The 15,655-nt window shown below is 33.8% G+C and overlaps 2 protein-coding genes across 2 annotated transcripts in view; one reads left to right on the top strand and one right to left on the bottom strand.

Annotated features, from left to right (window-relative positions):
- Positions 1-957: 957 nt before the first annotated feature.
- On the bottom strand, positions 958-4,789 carry LOC128175537 (tetratricopeptide repeat protein 12-like). Its single transcript, XM_052841238.1, has 2 exons — positions 4,639-4,789; positions 958-3,245 (listed from the first exon to the last, which is right to left on the bottom strand). The coding sequence occupies exons 1-2, from the start codon at positions 4,711-4,713 to the stop codon at positions 1,119-1,121; spliced, it is 2,202 nt and encodes a 733-aa protein (XP_052697198.1). The 5' UTR covers positions 4,714-4,789; the 3' UTR covers positions 958-1,118.
- A 128-nt stretch (positions 4,790-4,917) lies between these two features.
- The window catches only part of LOC128175536 (C-1-tetrahydrofolate synthase, cytoplasmic-like), a 24,004-nt gene continuing 13,266 nt past the window's right edge, over positions 4,918-15,655 (top strand). Inside the window, exons 1-14 of the mRNA XM_052841236.1 lie at positions 4,918-5,037; positions 5,253-5,337; positions 5,709-5,822; positions 8,397-8,456; positions 8,592-8,668; positions 9,171-9,271; positions 12,154-12,290; positions 13,559-13,670; positions 13,783-13,952; positions 14,043-14,101; positions 14,235-14,408; positions 14,551-14,687; positions 14,864-15,093; positions 15,224-15,326. Of these exons, the coding sequence (XP_052697196.1) occupies positions 5,003-5,037; positions 5,253-5,337; positions 5,709-5,822; positions 8,397-8,456; positions 8,592-8,668; positions 9,171-9,271; positions 12,154-12,290; positions 13,559-13,670; positions 13,783-13,952; positions 14,043-14,101; positions 14,235-14,408; positions 14,551-14,687; positions 14,864-15,093; positions 15,224-15,326 (1,594 nt within the window). The 5' untranslated portion in view covers positions 4,918-5,002. The remainder of the gene's footprint in view (positions 5,038-5,252; positions 5,338-5,708; positions 5,823-8,396; positions 8,457-8,591; positions 8,669-9,170; positions 9,272-12,153; positions 12,291-13,558; positions 13,671-13,782; positions 13,953-14,042; positions 14,102-14,234; positions 14,409-14,550; positions 14,688-14,863; positions 15,094-15,223; positions 15,327-15,655) is intronic.

Genomic DNA, 15,655 nt, shown 5'->3' with positions numbered 1-15,655 from the left:
AACATTTCAGAAAGAGAAATACATCAACCACGTCATCTCTCTCTCCCTCTCTCTCTCCCTCTCTCGTAACCTAGTCCTAAGAGGTAAGAAAAGTTGACAAAATGGGGCTCAAAATATATTTAAAGCTTTGTGTGAACAAAAAAAACCCCAACAAAATAATTAACAGAATATGCATCGCCACAAATCACTTGGCTAAATATGATGCAAAATACGATATTTTTTTATTTTTGTTTTTTTGAGTGGAGATCGAGTTTCCACTCCAAAAAAAAAAAAATAGCATGTGTAAGTCCGTAAGTCAAATCACCAAATATTATTACTGCAAAAAAGGTTACAGATTTACCCCCGCAAATATTTTGACACAAATACTGTACACGTAGACTTCTCCCTTTCTTTCAAACACTTTTAATAATACATTTACCAGTGAATATATTTCATTATTAATAAAATTTTATTTTAAGAAAGCTAAATAGAACTGATGAATACAGTAATTAATGCATACAGAGAATGAATAATCAGGTATATTGATGGATACTGCTTCAAAATTATCAAAATAGATTCAAGGGAAATTATAACAAGAGAAAAGTCAATGTGACAGCAAACCAGGTTTTCTTTTGTGTGAACAGAATCCATAATCCATTTGTTAACCCTGAATTGATGTACACTGACTTATCCAAAGAAATGGGACATTCTATATGCGATAGTTTTGCCCAAAACATAACAAATTTCAACAGCTGGTATTTTTTTCACAAATTATTAAAAATCTAAATCCTAGCAATATGCACACCTCTGATATACGTATGTACAATTAATCTGCAAAAGAACAACTTCCTATCTTGGAACTGTAGGGGGAGTTATCAGTAAATTAAGGGTACCCTTTTGGCAGCCGCTTGCCAACCTGCCATTTTCACTATTTCAATAACCAGATTTTTTTTTTTTTTTTTTTTTTAAAAAGCCAAATATGTGTATTCATTTCATTTAATCTGTCAATACATATCATAGAGAAATCACAAAAATAGACTGCATGCACACAGTATATAATGAAATGTTAGAGTAATGAAAAAAATGGAAACCATATACTGGTACTGACCAGAAATTCAGCACCTTTGTCACAAAAACTTTTACTTTAAATATTTCATACAGTCGTGTAAAATATCAACACCATGAAGTTCTCTTAGTCTCTCTAAGTTTCTCTGGTCACCTTGAGCAAGCTTGGCTATTAGAATGGCACAGTTCTGTTGGAGTCCGGATTTCTTTCCATCCCTGGCCAGAACAAGAAGATCCTTGATGATGTCTGTCTTAGACAGAGCTGCACAGACCTTGGGGATCTGAGTGCAATGGCTGAGACAAAGTGCAGCATTTCCAACCACCGTTTCATCCTCACTTTTGAGCTGTTTCATGAGTGTTCCAAGTCCTTTGTGGTCCACAATGAAGACACGGGCGTGGTCATTAATCTGCGTGCAGCCTGTGAGAGCCTTCAGGGCATATTTTCTGTTGATGGATTCATCATTCTTCAAAATGAACATAAGAACCTCAACTCCTCCATTGTCACAAAACCAGTCAACTGATGGGATGGAAGATGGAAGAACATGGCTTAAGATACCAAGACTGCGAGACACCATCAGTTTAAAGTGCTTCAAAGACTGACAAATCATCAAACATTGCTTGCAAATGGGAAGGCTGAACTCTTTAAATGTCACGCTAGTCTGTTCATGGGTCAAGTTAAACATGAGACCCAAACATGCTTCAACAAGCTCAACACTAAGGGGCTGAGGTAATTTTTCTTTATGGTTAAACACAGCATCCACAAGAATTTTCCACAGCTCCTTCCTGTCTGTCAACTTTTTTCTAATGACCACGTCATTTGAGAGGTTGGTAATTGTTGAGACACAGGTAGGTAAAACTGCTTGGTTACTGGATGCGTCTTTCAGAACATTTTCAAACGCTGGCAGGACATCAATTTCAATATTGTCCCTCAACTGTTGCTTAAACTTGTTGTCAAGTGCAAGACTGTTCAGAACACATCCTGCAGTTAATGCAGCATCATCATTTACACGAATCAAATTGAACACAATGGTTAATAATCTTGGAATGTCAAATCTTTGAAGAACCATTGACCTTCCAACAACAGATATAGTTACTGCATGAAGTATCTTCACACAGCTGGATTTCAGAACACGACCCGGCCCTTTGATTTTTACCTCCATGAACCTCATAAGTTTCTCTGGCAGTCCTTCTGTTAACAAGAGAACCTCCTGATTTTTTTCATTCTCCTCACAAGCCAAAGCAAACATATTTATTCCAGAGTTCAACATATCAAGTTCTTCTTTGGATAAACTTCTTGGAGAAGCAGAGAAACATTTAGAGAAACATGGATGATCAGTAATTATTTGGAATCCCCCTTCGGTTCTGAAAAGAGTTTTCTGTTCATTGTTTTTCAGGAAATTTTTCAAGACTTGAAACCCTCCACTGTAATAAATGGGAAGTTGGTCTTTTTTCTGCAGTTGTTGGAGCAAAGCTACTGGGCCTTTTTCCCCTGCTTGGAAGGCCTCCTTTGCCTTTTCCTCTTCTTGATGGGATCTTTCTGCTCTGTCAACTTCTGCCAAATAATCATTGATAAGATTCTGTTTACTAGGTTCACATTCAAGAGCTTTCTTGTAAGCCTTTCTTGCCTCTTCATACTTATTTAGTCCCATATATGCTTTTCCCATAAGAACATGTGCTTTCATGCTGTTTTGAAAAACTCTGATTGCCCAATCACAGTCTACCAGAGCGTCCTCGAATCTACATAACTTAATATTTGTCTGCGCTTTATTTGTCCACAAGGCAAGATGATCTTTAAGATGAGACAGCCCTTCCGTGTACAGTTCCAGTGCTTTCTCATAGTTTCCTTTCCGAAATTCCTCATTTCCTTTCTCTTTTAATTCGTTAGCTTGCTTCTCTCCGATCTTTCTCCTTTCTGCTCTCTCCCTTGCATCTGCTTCCATGGCTGCCATGAAACCTTGCTGGTCCACTGGACCCATTGATTGTGGAGAAGATGGAGGTTGAGATGCTGAGGATGATTTATTGATAACAGTTTTACTGAAGCCAGTTTTTGTTTCAGGCAGGGGTTCCTTGGACTCTTCTTCATCCTCTTCTGTCTGACTCAGTTTCTCAGTCAGCTGTGCTTGGTTTTTGGCAATGATTTCATCAGCTTTCTGCATGGCTTTCTTGACATCATCATCTTCTCCATATTTAAGAGTTTTCACCTAAAAGAAATTGATTATACAATATCTTGTGGGAAAGAATTTTTAAAATATGTACTAATATCTCATTTTTACCATTGATCATTTCAAATACATATAACCATAATAATACAATATTTACATCTCCAAGTATTTTTTCCTCTATTTCTATAGAACCATTTTAACAAGAGCTTGGACTTTGGGTAGTTGTGTCAAACAGCAATGTGACATATGTCAATTTCATTGCTTGCCACTCATCCATTGCTCTTTGAAATCAACAAGATTTGTCTGACTTTTTAGATAAGACTACACAATCAATGCATATTTTGCTTGAAACCGCATCATTTTTAACTTGTTTTGACGCAAGGAATAGATAGCTACACCCTACTAAAAGTCTGTGGCCTTTTTAAATCAATTGGGCTATGAAGGTAGCTAGCATTGCAAAAAAAATTAACATAACCCGCTAACGTGGCTTATTATTTTTTCTGCAATGCTAGCAACCTTCAAACCCGCATGAAACATTAAAGAAGGAAGTTCAATTAAACAGAAAATGTCTATTACAATAATCATGGTATTAGTCATCATTGTACAATACAGTAAAACTTGGTTACAGTGAAGTCACAGGGACTAGTAGATTTACTTTGATATATTCATAAAACAAATTTGTATTAATAAGTACATGTATAGCAATTTTGCTTTATGATGTTTTCTTCATGCTGTCTACAATTTGTGCTTATTCAGGCAACTAAAAAAAAAATACCTTCTTTTGAAATTTGAAATAATTAGATGGTTAATTGAAGGATTTATATGAAAATAAATTCATTCAAACATTTTTGTCAATCAGTATTGCTCTATAAGTTAAACAGTAAAACAATTTGTTGTAAAAAATGTAAATTTTGTTATTTTTCACCCTTACCAGACTCAAAATCAATTTGCTATATCCATAATTTGTTGTACAAAAGTAATTGTTTTAATCATTGAAGATTTCAAGAGTTTGTTGATAATTTTGCCAGGAATTCTACAAAACGTTGCTATATCAGATATTTTGCTTTACCTGGGTTTGGACTAAACAAGTTTTACTGTAGTTGTTTACCTATGGTGTTACTAAAATGAGCAAACTGCTGCAATTTTGCCAACAAATGAACCATATTAAATTGACCTGAAACTGACTATAAAAGGTCATTAAACCAGTAAGACAAATAAATATCACAAACCCTTCATCTTCAAACATACTTTCAGAGATATCTTAAGAAACGTATTATGAAACATGCACAATCATTTTCTAGAATCTTCCATGAAAGACAAAATGTAAAGATGCCAAATGTATATACATCGGTATCTAGAAAACAGTTTGAAGTTATTCATAATTCTTTTTTAAGGATTTAGTACGAACACACACGCATCACATGTTACCTACCAGAGTCTCAATTTCATCTACTTTGGTGATGAATTCGTCCAATTTCTTGGAGTCTTTCGTTTTAGGGTCAGCCATGTTGACGCTTGTCGCTGGCAACCACGCGCATCTGCTTCCGGTCGTACAGGAAATTCCCTCCTCAATCAATTTTATACTTATACTTTTATGTCACCGTTTTTTATATAGAAATTGATGTTACTTTGGTCAATTTTGTTATTCTTTTCTCTTCAACATATTCCGGAGATGACCGAGTAGTTACTGTCCTCATTGGCCTTGAACGACCTAAATTGTAAGTTATCTCCCTTGATGATCTTTGCATCGCACACCACCAGTCAAGAGCATTCATCTGATTTTGACTAGGAACAACATGGCAAATATATTGAGTGGAAAAGATGTATCAGAGTAATACAGCAAATATCGATGTCGTCAAATTTATAGCTGTCACTCTTCCGTTTACGATATTTAATCGAACATGTTTTTTTTATTTCGAATTTACTCATGGAAATTTAACAGTGTTTAATGCAGATTAAAGGTCTAGCATGTTTTATGATCTTAACGAGTATGATGACTGTCATATAATTATTACCATAAATTACACAACGCGTTATTTTAAACAGGGAGATAAGAACAAAGCTCAAGTCAGATATTGAGAGCTACAAAGAAAAATGCCCTAGTTTTTTACCTGGGCTAGCCATTGTACAGGTCAGTGTACATTTACATGCATCATAATAATCCCATTTACCATAAACAGCAATTTCAAAAAATAATGGGACATTGCTTACTTTGTGTAAATTATAAGGTGATTAAATCAAAGAGTTTTTAAGAAACATCATATTTGCTAAGTTACTTTAAATTTCTAAACCAGTTATAATTTGGCTGAACGCCTTGAGTACAAATATTTTTTTTCTTTCTGAGAAGTGGCCTCACTAATTTCTTCTTTAATGCAAGACATCTATGATATTTAAATAGCATATTTACTAATTCATAGTTACTTTTCCCATATTTATGCTGATTGAAGTATGTACTTGTCAAACTTTTTTTTTCTGAGGAGTAATCATTAAATTATTTTGAAGGTTGGTGACAGGGAAGACTCTAATGTTTACATCAAACAAAAACTTAAGAATGCTGACACTGTGGGAATTAAAGCTACGCATGTCAAACTGCCTCAGACAACCACACAAACAGAGGTAAATCACTTTTTATTTTCGCCCCCATCACAATTAAGGTCAATGACCCCAAAACAAGACATTTCCATTTGGCAGGTGTTTATTTTTGCCTGAAATTATCTTGACTTCCTTCTTGACATTAAAGATGTCAAACAGAAATAAATCATTACGTAATAGCCTTTTTATTAAAGCTGCTTGGTCCGATTTTTTTGTTAATACAGTATCAATTAATTTTCCACACAAACGATTTACCTTAGAAAGTTATGGACTCTCTCCTATTTACACCAGCTGACTCGGTCTCCTTTCAAAGTTAGAAATATTCAAAGTAAATAAAAAATATTTCTTTTTGGGCAAACAAAAAAACAAACCAAAATGTATCATTGGATGTTTTGAGAAGGGAACCATTTGGTTTCGTTCCCCGAATGATTAGGGTTATTTAACCGGCCGCATGCTATGCATCGATTGTAAGCAAAGCAAACTTCAGAAATATTATAGGGAACAAAACGGTCACAGGTTTATTAAATTGTTATTTACCTGAACATTACCTTTATTTATAGCAGGCTTGGGGCGAATTACATTGTAAAGTAATGCATTACATTACCATTACTTCATGAATTTAGGCATTAAATTACCATTACCATTACTTGATTTTCTTGAAGTAATGCATTACATTACCATGACATGAGTAAAGTAATGCATTACCATTACCATTACTTTGTTTTAAAAAAGTAAAGAGTTTTTGCAAATGTTTCAAATATAAAACACTCTTTAACATATCTACAGGTGCATGCATAGTATCAGGTTCAAATTCAATGACTATACAAGAGTCATTCTTTATTTGCTCAATTTATAATCATCTTGTGGCACTATGAACAACAAATTACATAAGTAAAATGATATTTGTAGACATTTGGCATGATACAATGTAGGATACGAAATAGAGACACAGAATTACATGCATAACAAAAAACAATTTATGGAATAATGTTGCGGTTATCAAAAGCTAAATAGAGATATTTCCCCAGATTACACAAGTCTTTATAATTTTGGACACTTAATTGTATTAATTCATAAACAGATGGTTTTTCCCAGTTATATTTCTTAAGATACTGTATTTGAATCGTATATCTTTCTACTGAGGACAAAAGACAAAAGATTGCTGTTGCACTTTATGATCGAAGTTCAAAAGGTTCATCTTTTAACTGCATCCTGTTAGTTGGAAAATCTTCCCAGCTATACTAAATAAATGTTTCGAAGCTTGGACTGAAAAGTACTGTTTGACGATCTTTATCGTAGGATATATTAAGTGCAATAATAGAAAAAATACATGAATCTTGTATTTTTTATCCGTCCAAACTAATGTACAGTGTACTTAATATACAAAAGAGAGAGAGAGAGAGAGAGAGAGAGAGAGAGAGAGAGAGAGAGAAAGAGAGAGAGAATAAGACTAAGTAAAATTATTTTCAAATGGGTTATAATATTGGAAGTGATATTGATTTTCATCATGGATGGACAGTGCATTCATTTTGCTTTTAAAGGTGGATGCCTGTCTCCTATTCTATTGGGACATAGCGAAGGGAAGGGGATTGGGGTGTTTAACACTTCTTATAACAATAGATTGTTTTGATTCTTAGATTATCCTGGGGGCATAGTGTGTTGTTGACACATTTCTTATTGAAGTGCAAACTAATTGGAGAAAATTGTTTAAATGATTAAAAACTCCTAGTAACAACACTCTTAAAATTGTTATGAAATTGTGCTGTTATATTTAGTAATATTAACAATTCAAAAATGAATTTTTAAAAAAAAAATTTTAATAATACAATTAAAACATTTTTATCTCAAGAATTATTTCTTTCTTCTTAAAAAATGAATTAAGTCAAATTCAATTTCAACTATTCATTTATTCATCACATTTTTTAAAGTGAACATGCATAAATAAGCATAGTAATGCAAAGTAATGCCATGTAATGCCAGCATTACACTCTATTTTGGAAAGTAATGAATTACATTACCATTACTTGTAATGCTAATTTTGTGGCATTACACATTACTAGCATTACTTTGAAAACATGTAATGCATTGCAATGCATTACCATTACATTTAGCATTACCCCAAGCCTGATTTATAGCGATGTTAAAGTCGTGATACAACTATACCCGTTTTGACGTCAGGGGTGAATTTTAACATGAGCCGAAATAACACAATACCCTTTTATGTCGTTTGATTGTTAACAAATTTCGTACATAATTTTTTTGAATGAAAGTTGACTTAATTGACTGGGAAAACTACTGCTTTGTCCATTATTAAGCATATACAGTAAAACACGGTTATAGCGAACACGCTTATAATGAATTGACGCTTACAGCGAAGTGAATTTCATTCCCCAAGTCTCTATTTCATGTTTTAAACTTGACGGATATAACGAATTACGCTTATAACGAAGTTAAATTGGCCGTCCCTGGGACTTCGTTATAACCGTGTTTTACTATACACAGTATAACCATCGTTTAAAAACGTGCAAAAAATTTGATAAAAAATTGGACCAAGCAGCTTTAATTTGACCTTTTCTTTCTTTCTTTTTTCTATGGCAGGTCCTTCAAACTGTGGAGAAATTGAACAATGATCCAAGTGTGCATGGAATCATTGTTCAAGTAAGTCCAATGAACTTTTCATTCTAATATAAAAGAATAATCTCATGTAATTTGGAATTGGTGTGTTTCAGTAATGTCTTACATAGGGAAATGAAGGTTTGTGTTTATCAATATGCATTTTTAATATATTTTCAGCTTCCCTTGGATTCTAGCAATGAAATTGATTCGCACCTGGTCACAAATGCAATTAAACCAGGGAAGGATGTAGATGGGTAAGAATTGTTTAAGATGAATCAACATTTGGCATCTTTATATCATCCACATATTTAAGAAATTTTTTTAAATGTACATGTGTAAAAATTTCCATCAAAAATTTTTCGAATGCACTTACCAGGTATCCGTTACGTGAAAAATTAAAATCAAGATAAAAATGAAGATTTCAAGGAACTTTCAAAACTTCCAGTCCTTTATTTCTGCAAGGTTCCTATAAATCTAATGGTGAATTGGTACTTCTTTCCATAAAATAATTTGTCATAACCCTCAAAATTATTAAAAGATAAAAGTACCTGTTAATGCTGATTTTCCAACTCCCCCCCCCCCCCCCCCACCTTGAGCTTTGCTATTGATTTTCTCAATTCTAATGTTATGGACCCATGCAGTCCTAAAAAAAAGTACAGGAGCCTTGTATAATAAAGAGTAACACTACAAGCCTCTTTAATTTCTTTATATAAGTTCCAGACATGTTGAATCTTAAATATGTTTTTAATTTTTTAGGCTTCATGAATCAAATGCTGGAAAACTATCTCGTGGGGATTTTGATGGCTGCATATTTCCCTGCACTCCTAGGGGATGCCTTGAACTGATAAACAAGAGTGGTAAATTCAGGGTCTTTTGAGAAATTATTAATTACTTCAGTTTTTAAATATTTTTACTTTTGATTTGAGAGGGAGTAAAAGATGGAGAAAGGTTTATTTTATTGCTTAGTACCTTGATTTACTATTTTGCTTCTGTATAACTATATTGATGTCTTGTTTGTAATCAAAATGATGATGCTCAATCTAGTTATGTACAATTATGTCTATTCCCATTTTTTGCTCAAATTAACACCATGCAACACTAGACTGATGCAAAGCATAAACAGTTAAAATGTGTTTTCCTTGTTAGTTATATAGTGACATTATATGTAGCTTAATATGGATTTACGGTTGTAAAGTGAATTAATGACTTGTTGGAATTTGTGGACCATCAATCTCAAGGTTTTAAGTGAAACCAGGTCATTAAAAGTCAGTGACCTGAATTGTATTATTTTACACCAGGTTTCTTGAGCTTGTTAAAAACACAATAATAAAGACGGACAACACATATATACAGTAAATATTAAAAAATGCTTGAATTTTCAAGACCTAGTGCACGTACATCTAAAGATGACTAATAGGGTCTTGTGGTTGCTGATTCAGTAGAATTAAATATTGACATATAGGCAACCTCTTTTTAAAACTAAAGTGAATAAACCATTCTCTGTTTTTTTAGCCATTAATAAATAGATGAGATGTTGAACTGTTCTTGATCTTACATGTATAATTTGTACTTACCGGTTCATGCGTTTACAGATATTCCTTAGAGATTACTAGTATATGGAATATTATAGAGATTGAGTGTTATATGTGTTGCAGACACACAGTATAATGTGACTCAGGTAAGCACAGTGGCCTATGGGCCTCTGCTTTCTTGGAAAAGGTATTTTGACATATCAAGTACAGGTTAATTAAGTAATCAGATCATAAATTACAACCCAGGCTGTCATTGGAACAGTGTCCCGGAACAGATTTATGAGGTCAATATCCCTTGTTCATAACTCTTGTGCTCTTTTGATGAACAGTCTAATACCAACAGGAAGGTTTGCATTGAAGAAGACTAGCTTATTAGGGTCCTATACATACCATTCAAATACATTTTTACAAACAGGACAAATTAATTATTAATTTTTTTTGCATGTGTTCTAAGTTGAAAAAGTAAGAAAATAGACAAAACTTAGAAACAGAGGGTTCCCAAACATGTACTTGTACTATAGATTCCTAATTAAACTTGAGGATTTCATATCTGTGTAAAATCATGAGAAGCACCCTTAGCTGAATTTTGCTTGTATTTTTCTGACAGAGGTGAACTATAAGAAATTATGGCAAAAGTTCTGTGCTCACGATTTTATATTCTCGTAATTTGATACAAAACAGTGGAATCGTGGAATTAGATATTTGTGTAAAATAAAGAATATACTGTACATGTATTCATTAAACAAATTTCCTTGTTGCATCATTTGAACTTACTGAACTTGAATTATCAGTGCATGAGCCAAGTAAAAGTAGGGTAAACTTTTTAATAACATTTTTTAAGTCATATCAACAGATGTAAATTTAATTATTTTTAATTCCTTTTAGGTCTTCTAAGAAATGTTTAATGTCAAATAAGTTTTGTTATCCATTCCATTAGCTTGAAGTTTTTTAACCTTCACTCCATCAATCTATCAAAGTCAGTCTCCTACTGGGTGTTTTTGTGTGAATTTCTTATTAGCTATGCAAATGGCATATAAATCAAAGGAAAAGACACAGTAAAATTTGACCTCCTTTAACAGCATTTTTCAATAATATTATTTTATTCAGTTCCTCTGGAATAAGGTTGAGTTTCAAAAAACTTTTGACAGTATAATGATTTTTGAAATTTGATTGAAACAAAATACTTTTGAGGGTTTACAAATGCTTCGAGGTATGTACAGTTAATTTTTATCTATATTGGAGATGTTGAATGACAAATAACATGTTATTATACCCCACACAACAAGTTGTTAGGAGTATAATGGCTTTGACTTGTCCATAAGTTAGTCAGTCAGTCTGCATGTTTTTTTTTGTAAGTGCAGTTCTTCTTAAACTGCTACACGCAAATTCGTAAAACTTTGTAGGTATTTAGGACACAATGTGTAAAAGTGAATATATTACCAGGAAATTCTGATTCCATTATTTTTTTTTAAATTTCAGTCTTTTTGAACTTCGAATTTTGGCCATTTATTGAATATTGTAATAAACAGTTTGTAAGCACAACTCCTTTTAAACTCCAGCGTCTGCTGCTTGGAATTACATGAAACTTTGTGGGTATTTAAAACATAATGTGTAGATGTGCATATAACCAGGAAAAAAGATTTTAATTTCTTTTTCTCAATAATGTTAATACAAGTCGAGTCTGTTTTAACCATGATACCGCACACCAGAATTCATATTTGAATATTTGATGTTGATCTTCCTAGTACATGTATTCATTTTCTCAAAGAATGATCAGGTAAATAATCTAAATTGAAAACACCTTGGCTCTAATTACCAGTTAATTGGGATTTTTATTTTCAACCCTTAATGACTAAAAATCCCACAATTCAATCTACCCCCTTATACTACATTGTGTGTTTGAAGACAGATATCTGATTATGATGTTTTCAGTCTGGATTTCCATAAATAATTAACACTGGCAGTTTGAGTATCTTTCAGCAGAATCCCTAACTTACTGTAGCTAAAAAATCTCACCACCATTTCCAATAGTTTCCCATACTTGTTTGCTGGTATCTGTTTTGTGGCTAATTTTTATTCATAACAAATCATCTTCTGAAGAGTTATGCCTGTACTAATAGTTATAGACTGTTATATAATTTTCAAATACATGTATTTAGTTTTAACGGGCGAGCAATATTTTTAGAAATTCTTGATTTTACGTTTAGGGGTGTCTTTGGCTGGTAAGAATGCAGTGGTTCTTGGTCGCAGTAAGATTGTGGGGTCTCCTATGGCTGACCTGTTAAAGTGGAACCATGCCACGGTCACTGTCTGCCACTCCAAGACACAGAATCTGCCAGATATTGTAAGTTTCAATTTACTTATTGGGTTAACAGGTTGCAATTGTTTTTTATATAAATGATTTATTATATACATGTACCTTTAGAATTTGTAAGTTGCAGCATTTTATATCTGTTCTAACCTACCGGTATACAATAACATGTATTTGCCATGTGCCTGTTGATTGACTATTTTCCCACTTACATTCTTTATGCATCACTGAAGAAGAGTGCTTATTGTTTTGCAAATCAGTAATAAATTTTGAAATCCATTTCCTTGTAATATTTTAAGAGTTTGACCTAGCCCACTGAATATAACATTGAAAATTCAGGGACAAAGTTACTGCAATTAACATTTTAAGTTGTATTTGACTAATAATCAAAGCTATTTCATGTTAGGTAAACTTAAAGCACAGGTTTTCCAAAAGATATTATTATACATGTACTTTTATGTTAAATACTTAAATCTGATTGGTTTAGACTTAGTTGATAATCCGTTCTATTACCCTCAGTGTTAGCAACACACTTGGCAACAGGTAACACAACAAATTGTAACATGTGTGTAAATTATGTGCATACTGTTCGCTGTCAAATTCACGTCATTTCTATATAAAAGTAGTAAAATTTTCTCTAAAATTAAGACATTTAATATAGTAAAATAAATGGCGCCTGTTTGGGAGGGTAACATTTGAAATTGACACCTCTCGAAAACCATTGTCAACCTCCGCTTTGCGTCGGTTTTTGAGGGGTGTCCATTTCAACTGTTACCCTCCCAAACAAGCACTAATTATATATACATGTAGTTGACCTCTATTGATTTCTAGGTCTATAGGTTAAAAGTCAGCAAGTTATCTTAAAAATACATGCATTGTCGGACCAAATCAAAACCCGAGTCAAGTATGATAGCCACTAGCCAGTAGTTGAACCTCTGGTAGACTTATTGGTTTTTACAAGTGACTGACCCCCAGTAGATATTCAATTCAGTAGGTTAAAAGTCAGTATGTACCATCACATGATCCATGTCAATTGTTACAAGTCAGTATGTATCATCACATCCATGTCAATTGTTATTCAAACAAAATTTTAAGAGGTTTTGTCATTTCACGGTTTGGGGTATAATTACTGTTAAAAATTTACGAGATCTGTAATGCTGTCATCATGACTGCTTTGCTTTAATTCACCAAGATGTACAATTGGGTGGATCAGCCCCATTCAGGAACCTATATATCCTCTTCTATGTAATAGCTGTGAAACCTATTCAAATTATTAAAAAAATATTTGTTTGTAAATTAAGGTAAAAACTGCAGACATTCTAGTAGTTGCCATAGGGAAAGCAGAGTTTGTGAAAGGTAATTGGGTGAAACCTGGAGCTGTTGTTATTGATTGTGGAATCAACTCAATTCCAGGTAAGTTTGAAATGTATTTGGCTTCTTTTCTATTTCATGATTACATGTAGTTACTACACTATCCGATAACATGTGCTATGGTAATTTTTGTGTATTTACACTACTCTATTAGATGCTACCAAGAAGTCTGGCAAACGATTGGTTGGTGATGTGGCTTATGAAGAAGTGCAGGGTGTGGCGTCTTGGATCACCCCTGTCCCTGGGGGTGTCGGGCCAATGACTGTTGCCATGCTGCTCCAAAACACATTTGAACAGGCCAAGAGGATGGTGGAGAAATGTGGGGTACATAGGACTTGATTTTTTTAGATGTTAGATAGATGTTAAAGAATTGCTTCACTGATAAGAATTATTATTTGTTCTCTTGTGTTTTAGGGGAAAGGAGAATGGAATCTACAGTTACTGCCATTGATCTGTAAAACCCCAGTACCAAGGTCAGATTTATTACCAATTGTTAAAGAAGACTTATCATTTTAACTTTTAATTAGTTTGTCATAAAGTAAACATAAATACCGGTAGCTAATTGACCTTGCACAGCAGTAATTTGTGACCTTGTGATGCTTACAGTGACCTTGAGGTGGCCCAGTCACAGACCCCAAAGAATGTGGAGCTATTAGCCAGGGAAGTGGACCTTCTCCCCGAGGAAGTGGACCTGTATGGAAAGAAGAAAGCCAAGGTCTCCCTGGACATCCTCAAAAGACTGCAGGGACAGAAAGACGGCAAATACATTGTAGTCACCGGGTAGGATACTAGAAACATGTTCTGTAATGAGTGTGATAGATGGATTTATGAAGTTGTGAAAAGCTGATTCTTAAAAATATAGAGATGAAAAGACTCTTGTTGTGTGCATGGTCAAAATAACTGAATTTTTAATTATATTCAGTATCACTCCAACCCCTCTGGGTGAGGGTAAGAGTACAACAACAATAGGTTTGGTCCAGGCCCTGGGAGCTGCCCTTAAGAAAAATGTGTTCGCATGTGTCAGGCAACCCTCTCAAGGCCCTACATTTGGTATCAAAGGTACAATTATTTTAATAACTTTTTTCAGGATCAGTTTTCTGAAACATAAAAATTATTAGTATGAATTAGCCATATACAAAAGGTAATTATACTACCTCGTTAGTTCAGATTTTCTTCTTGTTTGCACTGAACAAAAGCATTTTCAAGAATATTAATTTTGACTTTGACCTTTATAGGTGGGGCTGCAGGGGGAGGCTACTCGCAGGTCATTCCCATGGAGGAGTTCAACTTGCACTTGACAGGAGATATTCACGCCATAACAGCAGCAAACAATTTGTTGGCAGCTCAGATCGAGGCTCGCATGTTCCACGAGAGTACACAAAAAGACGAGGACTTGTATCGCAGACTGGTACCTGACAATAAAGGAAAGCGAGCCTTTTCAAAAATCCAGATTAAAAGATTACAGGTACATGTTGATCTATACTTACATGCAAGTGCTTGAAAGTTGTTATTATTGAGAAAAGAACTATCTGACTAGTATTTTAGACTTTGCAAATCAAATTTACATTGACTGATAACTGCATATTTTACTGTAGAAAATTGGAATTACTAAAACAGATCCCAATGAACTGACCCCTGAGGAAATTAATCGCTTTGTCCGTTTGGATATTGACCCTGCAACTATTACATGGCAACGAGGTAAATGATAACAAAATGATGTACGGGTATGTAAAAGTGGTAACACGTGGGGGAAATTTACACTAGTTACACAGTAACCTACAAACTGCATAAAATACGCCTGCGTGTATTTTAAGAAAATCAAAACTTTAAAATGCTAATTACCCATACCAAAAAAAGAAATACTCAGTCATAACTTTTTTATAACTAAACTGGTATTGAATTATGCTTCGATCATAAGTATATAATTCGTTACACCTACGAGTATTGTTTGACGTTACAAATTGGTACTTATTAACCACCAGCGTAAATAAAAACTTTTACAGTGATACTAATGATGAAAGATATTT

This window comes from Crassostrea angulata, chromosome 3 (assembly GCF_025612915.1).
Source record: "Crassostrea angulata isolate pt1a10 chromosome 3, ASM2561291v2, whole genome shotgun sequence".
Taxonomy (NCBI): Eukaryota; Metazoa; Mollusca; class Bivalvia; order Ostreida; family Ostreidae; genus Magallana; species Magallana angulata.
Note: the sequence above shows the minus strand (reverse complement) of the source record. Positions and strands in the feature narration are given on the sequence as shown.